Source organism: Pristis pectinata, chromosome 40, assembly GCF_009764475.1.
Source record: "Pristis pectinata isolate sPriPec2 chromosome 40, sPriPec2.1.pri, whole genome shotgun sequence".
Classification (NCBI taxonomy): Eukaryota; Metazoa; Chordata; class Chondrichthyes; order Rhinopristiformes; family Pristidae; genus Pristis; species Pristis pectinata.
In genome coordinates this window covers 5,371,752-5,390,286 of record NC_067443.1, presented here as the reverse complement: position 1 = coordinate 5,390,286, position 18,535 = coordinate 5,371,752, and the positions used below count along the sequence as shown (strand labels likewise).

The 18,535-nt window shown below is 47.3% G+C and overlaps 1 protein-coding gene across 1 annotated transcript in view; it reads right to left on the bottom strand.

Annotated features, from left to right (window-relative positions):
• Positions 1-17,641, bottom strand: part of rab13 (RAB13, member RAS oncogene family) — a 49,549-nt gene extending 31,908 nt beyond the window's left edge. Inside the window, exon 1 of the mRNA XM_052045661.1 lies at positions 17,286-17,641. Within this exon, the coding sequence (XP_051901621.1) occupies positions 17,286-17,409 (124 nt within the window). The 5' untranslated portion in view covers positions 17,410-17,641. The remainder of the gene's footprint in view (positions 1-17,285) is intronic.
• Between the last annotated feature and the right edge of the window lie 894 nt (positions 17,642-18,535).

The following is an 18,535-nucleotide window of genomic DNA, read 5'->3' as shown; positions in this document are numbered from 1 at the left end:
GTTCTGAAAGGTATAGAAATCCTATTTTGGGCACAAGGTTAAAATCCAGCCACATCCTGTCAGAATCGGACCTGAACACTTTTTTCTTTGGGTACCCAAACAAGTCAAGTCAGAACCATTTGGATTTTGAGCTGCTGGAAGAACATTTAAAAAGTGATAATTAAACTTCTGTTGAGTCTTTGGCACACCATCATACACCAAGGTGGCAAAATAAAGCCAACAAGAATTACTTATTCAACAGAATTGGAATCAACAGGAATGATTCTGGGGAGAGAACTGGTCGAGGGCTTTTAAAGAGTGTGGAAGTTTGGCATGGGAGATACATGCACAGTTCCGCTGCCAGAAGGTTGGTACATCACAATTCGATTTGCCGAACAGTCTCCACCTTTGCAATTCAAGAGAAGCGTTCCACAGCAAGGACCGGGAACACGCTCTCACAGGGAGAGGTCGAGGTGAAGCTGGATAAGCAGACGAGGAAAAGGAACAGAGGGATAGGAGGGTAGATGGAGAGATGTAGCGGGGGGGGGGGGGGGGTGGGTGGCATGGAGCAGAACTAGGACCACAGAGCAGAAGGGCTGAATGGCCTGTTTCTATGACTTTGGGTAAGCTAACCCCTGTTGCTGCAGTCCAAACTCATCAACTTTGAATAGATCTTGACTGCATACCATAGCCACCTTCTAGTACAAACTGTCTGACATAAAACATCAACAGCCAAAGATTACAACGAGAGAGAACAAGCCTGCATAACAACGGAAGACTGAAGGTTATCAACGCGAAGCGCTTCATTTGATTGAAGCCTCGATGGAGTATTTTAAAGTATTAAAGAGAAGTGCCATTGACTGTGACAATGTAAATCTGACACACATTTCTTCTGCCTGTATTCATCTAACCACCCCCTCTCCACACCTTTTCTCCCTCAAGTTTACCCAACTTCCCCTTAAATGCATCCATGGCACTCTCCTCATCCCAGTTCCACATTCACTCCACTCTCTCAGTAAAGAAATTCCTCCCCAATCCTTCCTTGGACTTCTCAGTGACTTGCACAGAAAATATTAAGATATTGATTTATTAGTCATATGTACATCGTAACACACAGTGAAATGTGTCTTTTTGCATTGCTAAGAATGTGCTGGGGGCAGCCTGCAAGTGTCGCCACTCCTCCGGCACCAACATAGCATGCCCACAGCTCCTAACCTGTATGTCTTTGGAATGTGGGAGGAAACCGGAGCACCGGGAGGAAACCCATGCAGACACGGGGAGAACGTACAAACTCCTTACAGGCAGCAGCAGGAATTGAACCCATGTCGCTTGCGCTGTAATAGCATTATGCTAACTGCTAATGCTACCGATACAACAGTACAGCACAGGAACAGGCCCTTGTGCCGAAGTAATTAAGCTAATGATGCCTAATTAAACTAATCCCTTCTGTCCGCACATGGCCCATACCCCTCCATTCTCTGCACATTCACGTGCCTATCTAAGAGCCTCTCAAATGCCCCCATCATATCTGCCTCCACCACCACCCCTGGCAGTGCATTCCAGGCACCCACCACTCTGTAAAAAAACTTGCACATCTCCTTTGAAAGCAACTTTCCTTCACCCCTTTAAAACACCTCCACTGGGTGAGGTCACCCTGGACAGCGTAGCACTCCGCAAGCGGTACACCTGTTGAAGTCTCCGGAGTGGGTGATGGGGGTGGCAGATTTCAGGAAGAGGTGGAGTTCAGCAAGGATAGTAGAAGGGAGAGCTGGGTGGAGACCTGAGTTCGATCCCAACCCCTGGTGCTGTGTGTGTGTGAGAGAGAGACAGAGAAAGAACAATAAATTGTCTCCAGTGTGTAGGTGAGTGGTGGAATCTGAGGGGAGTTGATTTTAAAAAAACCGATAAATGTAATTGGGTTGATGGTCATCACAGACTTACTTCCATACTCTACAACTCCATACTCTACCACGGCACCAGAATGGTCAATCCTGGGGGTTACAAAGGCACAGCCGTGAGTTTAGTGCCAAGCCTGGAGGTTGAGGCAGGCTAGGTTACTGAGGTGACCAAAACTTGAGAAATTTCTTCACTCAGAGGGTGTTGATCCCAGAGTAATAGAGAGATACAGCACAGATACGGGCCCTTCATCACTAATCCTACATTAACACACAGCCTCTGACCGAGGCAAGTGCTACCTTACTTGCTGCACTGCCTCCTGGTATGACTCGAGCTTTTCTCTCAAGGCCCAAGGACTATTGGAAGCCTTCACCTCCCTCTGCTCCTGCCTATGCTGGGCACCCAAGGGTATTTTCTTACAACAGGGAAGCAAAAATCCTTTTGGCCCATCGAGTCTATGCTGGCTCAGAGGCAATCCCATTTCCCACTGATTTCCCCTGTACTCTCCCCACATTCCCATCAACCCCCAGATTCTACCTCACCCCTCCGGGTGGGCAATTTACAGCAGCCGACTAACCCGCCAACCCTGCACGTCGTTGGGATGTGGGAGGAAACCAGTGCACCCGGGGCAAACCCACTTGGTCACAGGGAGATCATGCAAACTACATTCAGATAGGACTCAAGGGCAGGATCGAACCTGGGTGCTGGAGGAACCTTTGGCGCTGTGAGGCAGTGGCTCTACCTGCTGCACCATTGTGCCCCACCCTGTGGCCTTCGCTACCACAGGGGGCTATGGAATCCAAGTCACTGAATGTATTTGAGGAAGTAGACAGATTTCTAGATGTCCAGGGAGATGGGGAGAGAGCGGGTTCTGGTACTGAGATAGAGAAGACAAGAGACTGCAGATGCTGGAATCTGGAGCTACAAAGGAGATGCTGGGGGAACTCAGCGGGTCAGGCAGCATCTGTGGAAGGAAGTGGACAGTCGACGTTTCGGGTCGACACCCTTCATCTGGGCTGAGAAAGCGGGTCAGCCATGATTCGGTTGAATGGCACAGCAGACCCCAAGGGCCTATTCAAGCTCCTATTTTCTTTGTTTCCCTTATGTGAATCTGGAGGACATCTCAGAGTGAAACTTGCTCCCAAGACCAACTTCTTAACACTGAGATGCAGATGACATTAAGGCAGGTGGTGTCGGGTCATTGACAGAGAAGATGGTTATCAGGATTGACAGAGGGATCTTGATCAGCTGGGTAAGTGCACTGAGGAATGGCAAATGGAGTTTAATTTGGATAAGTGCGAGGTGTAGTGTTTTGGGAAGACCAACCAGGGTAGGACTTTCACACTGAACGGTAAGGCCCTGTAGAGTGTTGTAGAACAGAGGGGCCTAGGAGGACAAGTACATGATTCCCCGAAGGTGGCGTCATGGGTACACAGGGTGGTGAAGGCGGCTTTTGGCACGCTGGCCTTCAGTCAGGGCACTGAGTACAGAAGTTGGGACGTTATGTTGCAGTTGTACAAGATGTTAGTGAGGCCACATTTGGAATATTGTGTTCAGTTTTGGTCATCCTGCTATAGGAAAGATGGCATTAAGCTGGAAAGAGTGCCGAGGGGATTGACGAGGATGTTGCTGGGACTTGAGGGACTGAGTTATGCAGAAAGGTTGGGCAGGCTGGGAGTTCTGGGACTTTATTCATTGGAGTGTAGGAGAATGAGGGGTGATCTTATAGAGGTGTATAAAATCACAAGGGGCATAGATAACGTGAATGCACTCAGTCTTTTTCCCAGGGTTGTGGAATCAAGAACTAGAGGGTAGGGGTTTAAGGTGAGAGGGGAGAGATTTAATAAGGACCTGAGGGGCAACTTTTTCCACCCAGAGGGTGGTCCGTATACAGAACGAGCCACCAGAGGAAATGGTTGAGGGGGGTACATTAGCAACATTTAAAAAGGTACTTGGACAGGTACATGGATAGAAAAGGTTTAGAGGATATGGACCACATGCAGGCAAATGGGACTGGTTGAGATGGCAATCTTGATCGGCATGGACCAGTTGGGCCGAAGAGCCCTATCTCTGTGCTGTAGGACTCGATAACTCTAATGACTTGTTAAATACATCCTGACCCTCCCTGACGACATCACTGGACACCACTTTGAAGAACTCCCATCAATTACTAGCATAGTTGGTGTAGTTTTTTTAAAATTTATTTTTACTTTTGTGACTTTTCAAACCGAATCACCTCAATATTGTTAAAATCTCATGGACCCCCTGGAATCACCCCTGTCCCCCCGAGGGAGGGCGTCGAACACCCCCCAGGTTGGGAATGGCCAAAATGAGACACTAAAATGGAATGTGCAGGGACATGGAGCACGATTGGGAAATCAACCGGGGGCTGAGATTTGGAGAGAAAATTGGTATTTCTGTACAAAAGAGCCAAAGCCCATTTCCTTCCTCATATCAGAGACATTTTATCAGTGCGATCTAAAGACATCTCTCAGATTTTGAACTGACATTCACAGAGAAACACAACTTTCTAATGCAAGGCCAGAGCAGTGGTGCGGGCCAGAAATATACTTTATTCTCCCCTCCTTCTCACGCACGACTCTTTCCCTCACCCGCCACCCCAACCTTGGTCACAGAATGATAGAGTTACACAGCCCTCTAGTTTTTAACTCCCCCCACCCTGGGGGAAAAGACTGTGGCCATCCACCTTATCTACACCCCTCATGATTTTATAAAGATGAGAGGCATTGATCGTGTGGATAGTCAGAGGCTTTTTCCCAGGGCTGAAGTGGTTACCACAAGAGGACAGAGGTTTAAGGTGTTGGGGAGTAGGTACAAAGGAGATGTCAGGGGTAAGTTTTTTTACTCAGAGAGTGGTGAGTGTGTGGAATGGGCTGCCAGCAACGGTGGTGGAGGCGGATACGATAGGGTCCTTTAAGAAACTTTTGGATAGGTACATGGAGCTTAGAAAAATAGAGGGCCATGGGTAAGCCTAGAAATTTCTAAGGTAGGGACATGTTCGGCACAACTTTGTGGGCCGAAGGAACTGAATTGTGCTGTAGGTTTTCTATGTTTCTAAACTTCTATAGTGTCACCCCTCAGCCTCATACACTCCAGGGAAAAAGTCCCAGCCTATCCAGCTCCTTATAACTCAAACCCTCCAAGTCCTGTAACACCCATGTAGATCTTTTCTGCACCTTTTCCAGTCTAATGACATCCTTCCTATAGTTAGGGCCATTCGGCATGAAAGAAGTGCCCTCAAGCCGAGATTGCAGCCAACGCAATAGGCCGACTCTCACTCTCAGCCAGAAGGTCGTGGGTTCAAGTCACCCTCCAGCGGCAGAGTGAGTGATCCAGTCTGACCCACCGGAGCAGTGCTGCAATGGCAGAGGTATCAGCTTTCAGACTGGTCTGGAAATGGAGACTCTGTCTGCTTTGTGGAAAGGACTTGCCTCCCTGGCACTGCCAACTGCATTTCTAACCAAACTTTTCCGCATCCCCCCCTTCAATTTCCACTGCTCCTAGGTGTATCACTTTACATTTAACCGGGCTGAACTCCATCTGCCACTTCTCAGCCCAGGTCTGCATTCTATTAATATCTTGTTGTAATCAACAGCAACCTTCTACACTATCCACAACACCACCAACCTTTGTATCTTCAGCAAACTTACTAACCCACCCTTCCACATACACATCCAAGTCATGTGATACACTTTGGGAGATAGAATTTGAAGGCAGAATACAAGGTTAATTGCAGGACTCTTAGCAGTGTGGAGGAACAGAGGGACCTTGGGGCCCATGTCCATGGATCCCTCAGGGTTGCCGCGCAGGTCGATAGGGTTGTTAAGAAGTCGTATGGTGTGTTGGCCTTCATTAGTCAGGGTATTGAGTTCAAGAGCTGAGAGGTGATGTTGCAGCTCTATAGAACTCTGGTTAGACCACACTAGGAGCATTGTGTTCAGTTCTGGTCGCCTCATTATAGGAAGGATGTGGAAGCTTTAGAGAGGGTGCAGAAGAGATTTACCAGGATGCTGCCTGGATTGGAGAGCATGTCTTATGAGGATAGGTTGAACGAGCTAGGGCTTTTCTCTTTGGAGAGGAGGACGAGAGGTGACTTGCTAGAGGTCTGCAAGATAAGAGGCATAGATCAAGTGGACAGTCAGAGACTTTTTCCCAGGGCGACAATGGCTAACACGAGGGGACATAATTTTAAGGTGATTGGAGGAAGATATAAGGGGGATGTCAGAGGTAAGTGTGTTGTTTTTCTTTACACACACACACACACACACACACACACACACACACACACACACACACACACACACAGAGTGGTGGGTGCATGGAATGCACTGCCAGCAGAGGTTGTGGGGACAGATACATTAGGGACATTGAAGAGACTCTTAGATAGACACATGAATGATAGAAAAATAGGGGGCTATGTGGGAGGAAAGGGTTAGATAGATCTTAGAGCAGGATAAAATGGCGGCACAACATTGTGGGCCGAAGGGCCTGTGCTGTGCTGTAATGTTCTATGTTCCCCTAGCCTCCCCAGCTCTGGAACTCCATCACTGAGCCACTCCCCCTCTCCTTCCTCCTTTAAATCTTTCTGTTCTGCTTGAGCTTTTCGTTACCCATCCTAAGATTTCCTCATGTGTCCAAGCGTCAGATTTGGTGATGTACCTGTCACAAGGCACTATTAAAGTGCACTTAAAAGCAAGCACGCTGCAGATGTTGGAAATCTGAAGCAAGAACAAGAAATGCTCAGCGAATCTAGCAGCATTTGTGGAAAGAGAGAAGCTGTGAGGAGAGGTCATCAACCTGAAATGTCGACTCTCCACGGAAGCTGCCTGACCTGCTGAGTATCTCCAACATTTCCTATTATGATTTTGTGATGAGATCGACTAATCACAGGCAGAAATTAGGGTGGCACCACTAATAGAACTGCTGCCACACAGCGTCAGAGGCCCGGGTTCAATCCTGACCTCAGGTGCTGTCTGTGTGGAGTTTGCATGTTCTCCATGACCACGTGGGTTTCTTCCCACATCCCAAAGATGTGTGCAGGTTAATTGGCAGCTACAAGTTGCCTCCAGTCTGTAGGTGAGTGGTAGAATCTGGGGAGGGGGTGGGGAGAGGAAGTGTACAAGAATGTTTGGAGAATAAAATGTGGCACTAATGTAGAATTTGTGTAAATGGAAACACAAGAAACTGCAGAGGCCGGAACCTGGAGCAGAAAAAATACGGCCTCCCTGCCATTGACTCAGTCTGCACTTCCCGCTGCCTTGGGAAAGCAGCCAACATAATCAAGGACCCCTCCCACCCCAGACATTGTCCCTTCTCCCCCCACCTTCCACCGGGCAGAAGATACAAAAGCCTGAAAACACGTACCACCAGGCTCAAGGACAGCTTCTATCCTGCTGTTATATGACTCTTGAACGGACTAATTCTGCTCCTCTTATGGTCTTAAACGGACCTCTTGTATGATAAAGATGAACTCTCGATCTCCCAATCTACCTTGTCTTGGCCCTTGCACTTTATTGGTCCACTTGCACTGCACTTTCTCTGCAACTAACACTATATTCTGCATTCTGAGATTGTTCTTCTCCTTTGTACTACCTTGATGTACTTATCATAGAATCACAGAACAGTACAGCACAATACAGGCCCTTCGGCCCACAATGTTGTGCTGACCTTTAAACCTCACCTAAGACTATCTAACCCCTTCCTCCCACATACCCCTCTATTTTAAGTTCCTCCATATGCTTATCTAGTAGTCTCTTGAATCTGACCAATGTACCTGCCTCCACCACCGCCCCAGGCAGCACATTCCACGCCCCAACCACCCTCCGGGTAAAAACCATCCTCTGATATCTCCCTTGAACTTCCCACCCATTACTTTAAAGCCATCCCCTCTTGTATTGAGCATGGGTGCCCAGGAAAGAGGCACTGGCTGTCTCTATCTATTAATATTTTGTACACCTCTATCATGTCTCCTCTCATCCTCCTTCTCTCCAAAGAGTAAAGCCCTAGCTCCCTTAGGCTCTCCTCATAATGCATACTCTCTAAACCACGTAGCATCCTGGTAAATCTCCTCTGCACCCTTTCCAAAGCTTCCACATCTTTCCTATAATGAGGTGACCAGATTGTGTTTGAAATGATCTGTCTGGATGGCATGCAAAACAGTTTTTCCACTATCTCGGTACAATTAATAATAATAAACCAATTACTAATTAGATTTCTGCTCTAGTTCCATCGCTATACCACTGACAGCTGCTAGGGCTTTGGAACCGTCTCATAAACCCATCCTGTCTGCCTGTCCCCTTTTCACAGCTTTTGTATACTGTCCAAATATCTCTTGTGGCTTAGTGTGAACTTTTAACCCCATGAAGTGCCTTGGGATATTAACACACAAAAGGTGTTGGGCAATTAGAATTTCTTGGTTGTTAAAAGAAAAAGAGAACTTGCCTTCCTATAGTGCCTTTCACATCCCACTGTTATCAGACTCTTGAATAGACCTCTCATACACTAAAAGATGAACTCTTGATCTCCCAATCTACCTCGTTGTGGCCCTTGCACTTCATCTGTCTGCTTGCACTGCACTTTAACTGTAACACTATTCTACAGTGTACTACCTCGATGTAGTCATGTATGACACAATCTGTCTGGATGACACGCAGAACAAAGCTTTTACTGTACCGTGGCACATCGTACAGCACGGAAACAGGCCCTTTGGCCCAACTCGTCCATGCCGACTGTGTGACAATACTTCAAGTGAGGCCTCACCAACATCTGGCAACTGCTCTGCCCAAGATCACAAGAAACTGCACAGACACCAGCCTCCCCTCCTTGGACTCTTGTCTTTACCTCTTGCTGTCTTGGTGAAGCAGTCGGCATAATCAAAGACCCCACCCACCCGGGTCATTCTCTCTTCTTCCATTGGGTAGAAGATAGAGCCTGAGGGCACGTACCACCAGACTTAAGGACAACTTCTATCCCACTGTGATAAGACTATTGAACGGTTCCCTTATACAATGAGATGGACTATGACCTCACGATCTACCTTGTTGTGACCTTGCACCTTATTGCACTGCACTTTCTCTGTAGCTGTGACACTTTACTCTGTACTGTTATTGTTTTTACTTGTACTACCTCAATGCACTCTGTACTAACTCAAATGCACTCTGTACTAACTCAATGCACTCTGTACTAACTCAATGTAACTGCACTGTATAATGAATTGACCTGTATGATCGGTACGCAAGACAAGTTTTTCCACAGTACCTCGGTACAAGTGACAATAATAAACCAATACAACTGCAACATAACTTCCCAACTCCTACACTCAATGCCCCGACTGATGAAGGTCAGTGTGCCAAACGCCTTCTTCATCACCTTACCTACCCGAGATGCCACTTTCAGCAGACGAAGCACTTGCATGTGTACCAATAATGAACAAGTTACCAACTACCCTTTCACAAAGGCCCTAATCACGTTACAGCCAATGAAACGCTTTCTGAAGCAGTCGCTCCGTAATGTGGGAAATGCAGCAACCAGTTTGCACTCAGCAAGCTCCCACAAACGGCACTGTGGAAAGGACACACCGTGTCCGATTTAGAGATGGTGGCTCAGGAACAAATATCGTGCTCTTGCTCTTATTTTGAAGAATGTCATATTTCACAGCAACTCGGGAGATTGCACGCAATCCTCAAAGCTCATTTCCTTTTACTGGTCGCTTTATCAGCACAATCTGCAAATACTTCTGAGATTTCTGAAATCCAGGTTTGCAGAGAGAAAGAGAAAGCTGTGATGCAAGACACAAGGTAGGTGGTGCAAACAGAAATAGACTAGGTTTTATCTTCCTCCTCTCTCCCACACACAACCTTCGGGCCTTAACACAGCAAGAGTTCAGCATCTTGTCTGGAAGAGGGCCACCCCTGACAGACTGGTGCTGCCTCAGTGCAGGACTAAAGCATCAGCCTGGAGATTGAGAGCACAAAAGCTGCTGGAGCCAGACTTGGAACACAGCCTCTGACTCACGCTCTTCTCTTGGCACCTACAGTGGGCACCCAAGGGCATTTTCTTACAATGCTTTTGGCCCATTGTCTGGACTGGCTCACTGGAATCCCACTTCCCCCATACTCTCCCCACATTCCCATCAACTGCCCCCAGGTTCGACCCCTCACCCACACACTAGGGGGCAATTTACAGCAGCCAATCAGCCCACCAACCCCCACACATTGTTTGGGATAATGGGAGGAAACCGGAGCACCGTCGGGGGGAGGGGCAGAGGGGAATCCCACTCGGTCACAGGGAGAATGTGCAAACTCCACATAGACAGCGCTGGAGGTCGGGATCAAACCTCTGCCAGCTGCCACTGGTGTCCTCTCACCAACCATCTCTTCTATGGGGTAACTTTGGAGAGGGTGCAGAAGAGGTTCACCAGGATGCTGCCTGGATTAGAGGCCATGTGTTACAAGGAGAGGTTGGACAACCTAGGCTTGTTTTCTCTGGAGCGGCGGAGGCTGAGGGGAGACCTGATAGAAGTTGATAAGGTTTATGAGAGTCATAGATAGGGTAGACAGCTGGTATCTTCTTCCTGGGCTCAAAATCTCTAATACCAGAGGGCATTCATTAAAGACGAGAGGGGGCAAGTTCAAAGGAGATGTGCGAGGCAATTTTTTTTAAAAAACAGAGTGGTGGGTGCCTGGTCTGGCCCATTAAAATAGACTCTGGGTGCTGCACAAGTCTGGGTGTGGCACGGTAGCGTAGTGGTTAGCGCGACGCTATTACAGCGCCAGCGATCAGGGTTCGATTCCCGTCGCTGTCTGTAAGGAGTTTGTACGTTCTCCCGTGTCTGCATGGGTTTCCGCTGGGTGCTCCGGTTTCCTCCCAGATTGCAAAGACGTACGGATAGGTTAATTTGGGTCTAAAATAGGTGGTGTGGACTCATTGGGCCAGAAGGGCCTGTTACCACGCTGTAAATAAAATTTTAAAAAAAGTCCAGCTTCACTTCCGTCACCCGCCCTGTTTTAGCTCCAAACCTCATCTGCTTCATTGAACACGAGAGACCCTGTGGTACTATTCTTAAGAATATCAGCCAATGTTTAACCCTTATAGGACCAAACGTACAAATGTGTGGATAAAGAGTAGACTGTCTCAAGCCTGCTCTGCCATTCAACAGGATCAAGGCTTATCTGACTGTAACCTCACCTCCGCGTTCCATCTACCTCCAGTAACCTTTCATCTCCCGTTGCTTATCAAGAACCCATCTCGCTCTGCCTTAGAAATATTCAAAGGCCCTCCTCCCACTGCCCTTTGAGAAAGAGCATTCCAAAGACTCACGATCCTCAGTCACAGCGTGACATACACTTCATCCCATGAAGTCTGCACCAACCATCAAGCAGGTACACATGCTATTTTATTAGAACAGAGAACAGGCCCTTCGGCACACCATGTTGTGCTGAATTAATTAAGCTAATGATGCCTAATTAAACTAATCCCTTCTGCCTGCACGTGGTCGACATCCCTCCATTCTCTGCAAATTCATGTGCCTATCTAAGAGCATCTTAAGCGCCTCTGTCGTATCTGCCTCCACCACCACCCCTGGCAGCACATTCCAGGCACCCACCACTCTCTGTGTGTAAAAGAAAATTTGCCTCACACATCTCCTTTGAACTTACCCTCTCTCATCTTAAATGAATGCCCTCTGGTATTAGAGATTTCGAGCCCAGGACGAAGATACCGGCTGTCTACCCTATCTATGCCCCTCATAAACTTTATCAACCTCTATCAGGTCTCCCCTCAGCCTCCACTGCTCCAGAGAAAACAAGCCCAGGTTGTCCAACCTCTCCTTATAGCACATGGCCTCTAATCCAGGCAGCATACTGGTGAACCTCTTCTGCACCTTCTCCAAAGTTACCCCATCCTTCCTATAATTGGGGGGGGGGGGGGGGGAACCAGAATTGAATGCAATACTCCAGATGCGGCCTAACCAGACTGCTATAAAGCTGCAACATAACTTCCTGATTCTTGAACTCAGTGCCTCAACTAATAAAGGCAAGCATGCCGTACGCCTTCTTTACCACCTTATTAACTTGCACAGCCATATTCCCACCAACTCTTTCCAGATTCTACCCTCACCTATGGGGATCTCTTAGGGGCCAATTAACCTTGCCACACACCCTTGGGATGTGGGAGGAAACTGGAACAATCGGGGAAACTCTTGCAGTCACAAGAGTGCAAGCTCCACTCGGACAAAACCGAGGCCAGGATTGAACCCAGGGTCACTGGGGCTGTAAGGCAGCAGCTCCAAAACTTCAACTCACCTCTGGCTTAAAGGTGACCTCTTATCTTTATTCTCCCACGAGAGGAAGCATCCTCTCCACATCAGTTATGTCAAGACACCTCAGGATCTTGCATGGTGCAATCAAATCCTCTAAACCCAGCACATCCAACCTTTCTTCATAATACTCCCCACTCAGTCCACACATTAGTCCAGTGAGCCGCTTCCAATGCATTAACAACCTCCTTAAATAAAAGAGACTAATACTCACACTTGTCCAGGTGTGGTCTCACCACTGCTCTATATAAGTGAAACATAACCTCCCTACTTACGCATTCAATTCCTCTCACAATAAACAATAACGTTCTTTTCTAATTACTTACAGTAGCTGCAAACTGGCCTTTTGAAAAATCATGCCCTCTGCACCTCAGAGCTCTCTCACCATTTAAAAAATATAGATTTTTTTTCTGCTGCCAAAGATCGACATTTCATTATTTCCACACATTGCAATTTGTTTACCAGTCACTTAATCCATCTATATCCCTTTATAGCCACCTCTGATATGCTCCCACGTCCCAAAGGCGTGCAGATTGGTGGGTTAATTGGTCGCTGTGAACGACTCCCGAGTGAAGGTAGGTGTCAAAATGGATTAAAGGGAAGTTGCCGGGGGGGGGGGGGGGGGGGGGGGGGTGTGAGAGAGAGAGTAAATTGAAAGGGTACAGGGACATGGGATGCTGGGGTGGCTCTGCTGGGAGTCAATGGGCTGAATATCCTCATTCATTGTTCTGGAGCACAGAGTGGTGACCCAATAAAGGTGTATTAAATCATGAGGGGGCTAAGTAGGGTGGACAGTCAGAAACTTCTTTTCCCACTGGGAAAAACAAGAGGGCATAGGTATAAGGTGAGAGGGAGGGGATCGGAGGGGCAAGTTTTACCCACACAGAGAGTGGTTGATAGCTGCCAGAGGTGGTGGTGATAGAGTCACTACGTTTAAGAGGGATTTAACCAAGCAAGGCACAGAAGGAGATGGACATCCTGAGGGCAAAAAAAGGTCGGCATGGACGTGGTGGGCCGAAGGGCCTTTTCTTTTTGGGCTGTACGGCTCCATGACTTATGTTCCTCTCCACACCTCACTTTCATATCTTTGTGTCAGCAGCAAGTTGGGCAGCATTGCTACAAAACAAAACACGCCAGCACAAGATCTGCTCGTGATCTCATTCAACATAGAACATGGCACAGCACAGGAACAGGCCCTTCGGCCCACGATATCTGTGCCAGACATGATGCCAAATTAAACTAAATCTCTCCTGCCAGCACACGATCCATATCCCTCTATATCTAACACCACTATCGTATCTGCTTCCACCAGCACCTCTGGCAGCCTGTTCCAGATACCTACAGCTCTCTATATTAAAACTTGCCCCACACATCTTTGAATTTCTCCCCCCTCACCTTAAATCTATTTTAAAAGTATTTGACACTTCTACCCTGGGAAAAAGACCGTCCACCCTATCCATGCCTCTCATAGTTTTATAAACCTCTATCAGGCGTCATTGCTGTGCGTAGGAGCTTGCTATGTGCAAGCTGGCTGCTGAATCTAACCCATGATGACATTTATTCAGTCAGGAATCCTGTGAAGACCACCAAGATTGTCAAAGGCTGATGAAGGGCTGGTCTCAGAGGCCAGAGACATTGACCGTTTCCCTCTTCACAGACACTGCCTGACCCGCTGAGCGTTTCCCAGTTTTATTTCAACGCTGGTATTTCGCCCTCCCCTCTGCATTAGTGAACAGGACTTGCCCCAGAGCTTTTCACAAACTCCCAGATCCTGGGATCAATGCCAGGCACATCATGCTTTCTATCTCAGAATTTAATGGAAGGTGCAATGAATAATTTGCATAATTTTAAAGAAAAACTCGTTGGTTGGGCTACAGTTGGAGTATTGTGTACAGTTCTGGTCACCATGCTACAGGAAGGATGTGATTAAGCTGGAGAGGATGCAGAAAAGATTCCCAGGAATGTTGCCTGGACTGGAAGGCTTGAGTTACAGGGAGAGATTGGACAGGCTGGGACTGTTTTCCCTTGGAGTGAAGGAGGCTGAGGGGTGATCTTAAGGAGGTTTGTAAAATTATGAGGGGCATAGATAGAGTAGATAGTCCTTTCCCTCAGGGTAGGGGAGTCTAAATGTTAAGGTGAGTGAGGAGAGCCAAGGGGCAGGTTTCTCCAGACAGAGGGTGATCTGATGGAACGAGCTGCCAGAGGAAGTGATAGAGACGGTACTATAACAACATTTAAAAGACATTTGGACAGGTTTAGAGGGATAAGGACCAAATGCAGGCAAATAGGACTACCGTAGACAGGGACTTTGGTCTGCATGGATGAGTTGGGCCACAGAACCTGCTTCCATGCTGTGTAACACTACGGATCTCTGCTTTCAGGACATCAGAAGCAAACTCCCCCAAATATGGGAGCCTCCAACATTCTGGCATAGGGACTTGTCCTTAAGAGATTAAGCAGATATGGCCTGCACGTTTAGAAGAATAAGAAATCTTGAGATGTACAAAAATCTCACAGGGAGGATGGTAATGGTGCATCTCTACAAAACTCTGGTTAGACCACATTTAGAGTACTGTGTCCAGTTCTGGTCACCTCATTATAGGAAGGATGTGGAAGCGTTGGAAAGGATGCAGAGGAGATTTAACAGGATGCTGACTGGTTTGGGGAGTATGCACTATGAGGTGAGACTAAGGGAGCTAGGGCTTTACTCTTTGGAGAGGAGGAGGAATGAGAGGAGACATGATAGAGGTGTAAAAAATATTAAGAGGAATAGATAGACAGCCAGTGCCTCTTTCCCAGGGCACCAATGCTCAATACAAGAGGGCATGGCTTTAAAGTAACAGGTGGGAAGTTCAAGGGAGATATCAGAGGAAGGTTCTTTACCCAGAGAGTGGTTGGGGCGTGGAATGCGCTGCCTGGGGCGGTGGTGGAGGCAGGTACATTGGTCAAATTCAAGAGATTGCTAGATAAGCATATGGAGAAATTTAAAATAGAGGGATATGTGGGAGGAAGGGGTTAGATAGTCTTAGGCGAGGTTTAAAGGTCGGCACAACATTGTGGGCCAAAGGGCCTGTATTGTGCTGTACTGATCTATGATTGGAACGGGGGGGGGGGTGTCACAGTTCTGAAACTGGGTCAGGACTGAGATGAGAATAAATTTCTTCATGGAGGGAATAATGAATCAGTGGAATTCTTCATCAATATTGATCTTTACCTATATCTATCCCTATCTTCACAATATAGGAGAGAAAAGGATCGATATATTTTTGGATTTTAAAGGAATCAACAGATATGGGGGTCAGTGAGGTGTCTACCATTGAGCAGCAGATGCAAGGGGCTGAATGGTCTTCTCCTGTTGCTATTGGGGTTCTCGCCTGGAAGCAGTTTCTCTAGGCTTCTTCCAACTGTACCCTGCAATCTTTAGTGTGTAGCAGGAGCCCGAGGGGAAGCCTTGCTTTCCAAAGCGTGGCGCCTCTGGACTGCGCTAATCCCAAAGAAGTGCTCGAGGCCAAGGTTCGAGGTTTGAACCCACAACGTCTTGTCTTGGAGGTTTGCAGAATCAAATGGGCCCTTCAGCCCATCTTCTCCATGCCAAGCATGCTGCCCGCCTCCACTAATCCCATTTCCCTGCATTAGGCCTGCATATCTCCATTCCTTTCCTATCCCAGTCCAAACAGCTTTCAAGCATTGTAATTGTATCCACCTCAATACACACAGGACGGCGATCACGGAAAGAGTCAGAAGCACACGGGAAGGGTAGGAGACTGAGGGGTGATCTTACAGAGGTGTAGAAAATCATGAGGGACATACATAAGGTGAATGTGCACAGTCTTGTTCCCAGGATTGGATAATCAAGAACTAGAGGGCATGAGAACTAGAGGGCATGAGAGGAGAGATTTAACAGGAACCTGATGGGGAAGTTTTTCACCCAGAGGGTGGTCAGTATATGGAACGAGCTGCCAGAGGAAGTGGTTGAGGCAGGTATGTTGACAACATTTAAAAGGCACTTGTACAGATACATGGATAGGAAGGGGTTAGAGGGATATGGGCCAAACGCAGGCAAATGGGAAAAGCTTAGACGGGAACCTTGGTCGGCATGGACCAGTTGGGCCGAAGGGCCTGTTGCCGTGCTGTACGACTCTATGAGGGGAGAAGGGCTAGCAACAATATTCTGGTTAGCAATACATGCTGGAAATTCTCAGCAGGTCTGACAGGATAGGGGGAGAAAAAAAATTGAGATCGCTTCAGGTGACCTGAAACATTCTCCATTTCTGTTCCCGTGGATGATGACTTGACCTGCCGCATATTTTCAGCATTTTTTCTGCTTTTAACTTCAGATTTCCACCACCGTTGGTTTAGTGCTTTTCTACTGTGGTCAGTGAGTAGGGAAGGGGTTAGCAGTGGAGGTTAACGACACGCTTCTTTTAGAAAGCAAAGTTTGTGCTTTCATTACTGTTAAGGGGTACGCAATATACCTTGTGGCCTCCAACAGATGGAGAGAAGCAGCTACCACAGACAGTGGTGAATAAGTTGTCAGTGATCGATATTCTGAGTCTCCCTTACCATGCAGAAGTCACCCTGCTATTCCAGGATTTGCTAAGTGCAACAGAACAGACCAAAATGTAGGTACTGAAGTATGAGAGAGAGAGAGAGAGAGAGAGAGAGAGGGAGAGGGAGAGGGAGAAGAGAGAGGGGGGAAAGAGAGAAAGAGAACAGAAAGAGAGTGGACAAAGAAAAAAAATCAGAATTGTGTCTCAGATAAATGGTCAATTCATTATTAACATAAAAAAGAGCATTGGATCTTTTGAGGCTGGACACTGACTCATTCACACATCGTTAAATGCCCACAGTGTAAAAAAAGTTAAAAAAAATACCCATAGCAACTCCCCCCCCCCCCTCTATTCTGAAACAAAGTTTGATTTAATCGATTCTGCTTTGGAGGAGAGCACCAGTGGGCCAATCTGACATGACAGGGAAGGAGAGAGTGAGAGGGGAGGGAGAGAAAGTGGGAATGGGGGAGAATAGTTTCCCTCCCCCTCCTCCTCCTCCTTTCCCAAACTTTTTGCAAACTCACCAATGGTAGAAATGTAAGTGCTGTTAAAGTTGTCATCGGCGAAGCGGATGATGAGACAAGTCTTTCCTACCCCACTGTCTCCGATTAGCAGCAGTTTGAACAGATAATCGTACGCTTTCGCCATCTTGAAGCTAATTTCTTTATGAAGCCCTGTGTGTTTTCTTTATATATACAGGGTGGGGGAAGAAACGCTCTCTTTCTCCCTCTGTTATTTCCACATCCAGGAGTGGCTTCACCTCCGCCTATTAACATTGGACAAACCCTCTCCCTCTAAGGCAGCCCATTTCGAAACCAAACAATTTAGAATTTACTAGCTTCTCTGTTTCCATTACTGAACGAGGATAATTCGGGGCAGGACCTTCCTGTTTGGTCGAAAGGAATTTTTTTTACGGGAAAAAAAAGTTTTTCGCGAAGTTTTGGATTCTGCTCAACTTTCTTAAAGGGGAGGGCTGCAAGAATCGGCTAATTTGAAGATTCCCTGTAACTGCTTCAGTTTGGGTGGGGGGGGGGGAAGGGATATTATTTGGTAAACAAACTGATCACAGTTAGAAACTGACACCAGGATGGGGTCTTCCTAGTGACCGTCAGCTTAATATTTACTTAGTGGATGTTGTTTTACTGTTTGTGGGAGCTTACTGTGCATAAGTTGAAAGCAGTGTTTCTCACATTAGTGACATGCTTACCCACATTCTGCTTCATCAGTTTCCCCCCTTCTATCTCTGATCTACAGGCAAGATTAAGGTCAGCGAAGGTGCATCCCACAGTTGAATAGCCCAGGCGCACACACTCTACGTTGGTTCAGACACAGGGAAAGCTTGTTCTGGGTGAGTTCCTGGGGGACAAGTGTGGACTTAAGCCTCCACGAAGGCAGTGTGTGAGTGAGTGTGTGCGTGCGCGCGCCCGCGCACGCAAGCAAGCTATTCAATCAGAAGAGGCATCACCACCATGCCCAATACTGTCTTTGTACCAATGCCTAGGCTTGTGTGGGGTCTGGCAAAAGTTCTCTGAAGAGCATACAGGACCTTGATTAAGTTTTTTTTAAATATTGGTTATAGGGTAAATTCCTGTGTCTTCAGAGGTTGGGAGGGGACATGAACAAAAAGTAGGCACATTGATAAAAGAACTGGGATCACAATGTGGCTCTGCTTCCATTAACAGTGTACTGCAGTGAAACTGTTGTGCTGTATGACTGCACCCCTACCAACTTCCTGATATGACTTGACTTTGCCCTCTCATTAATGGTCGATAAC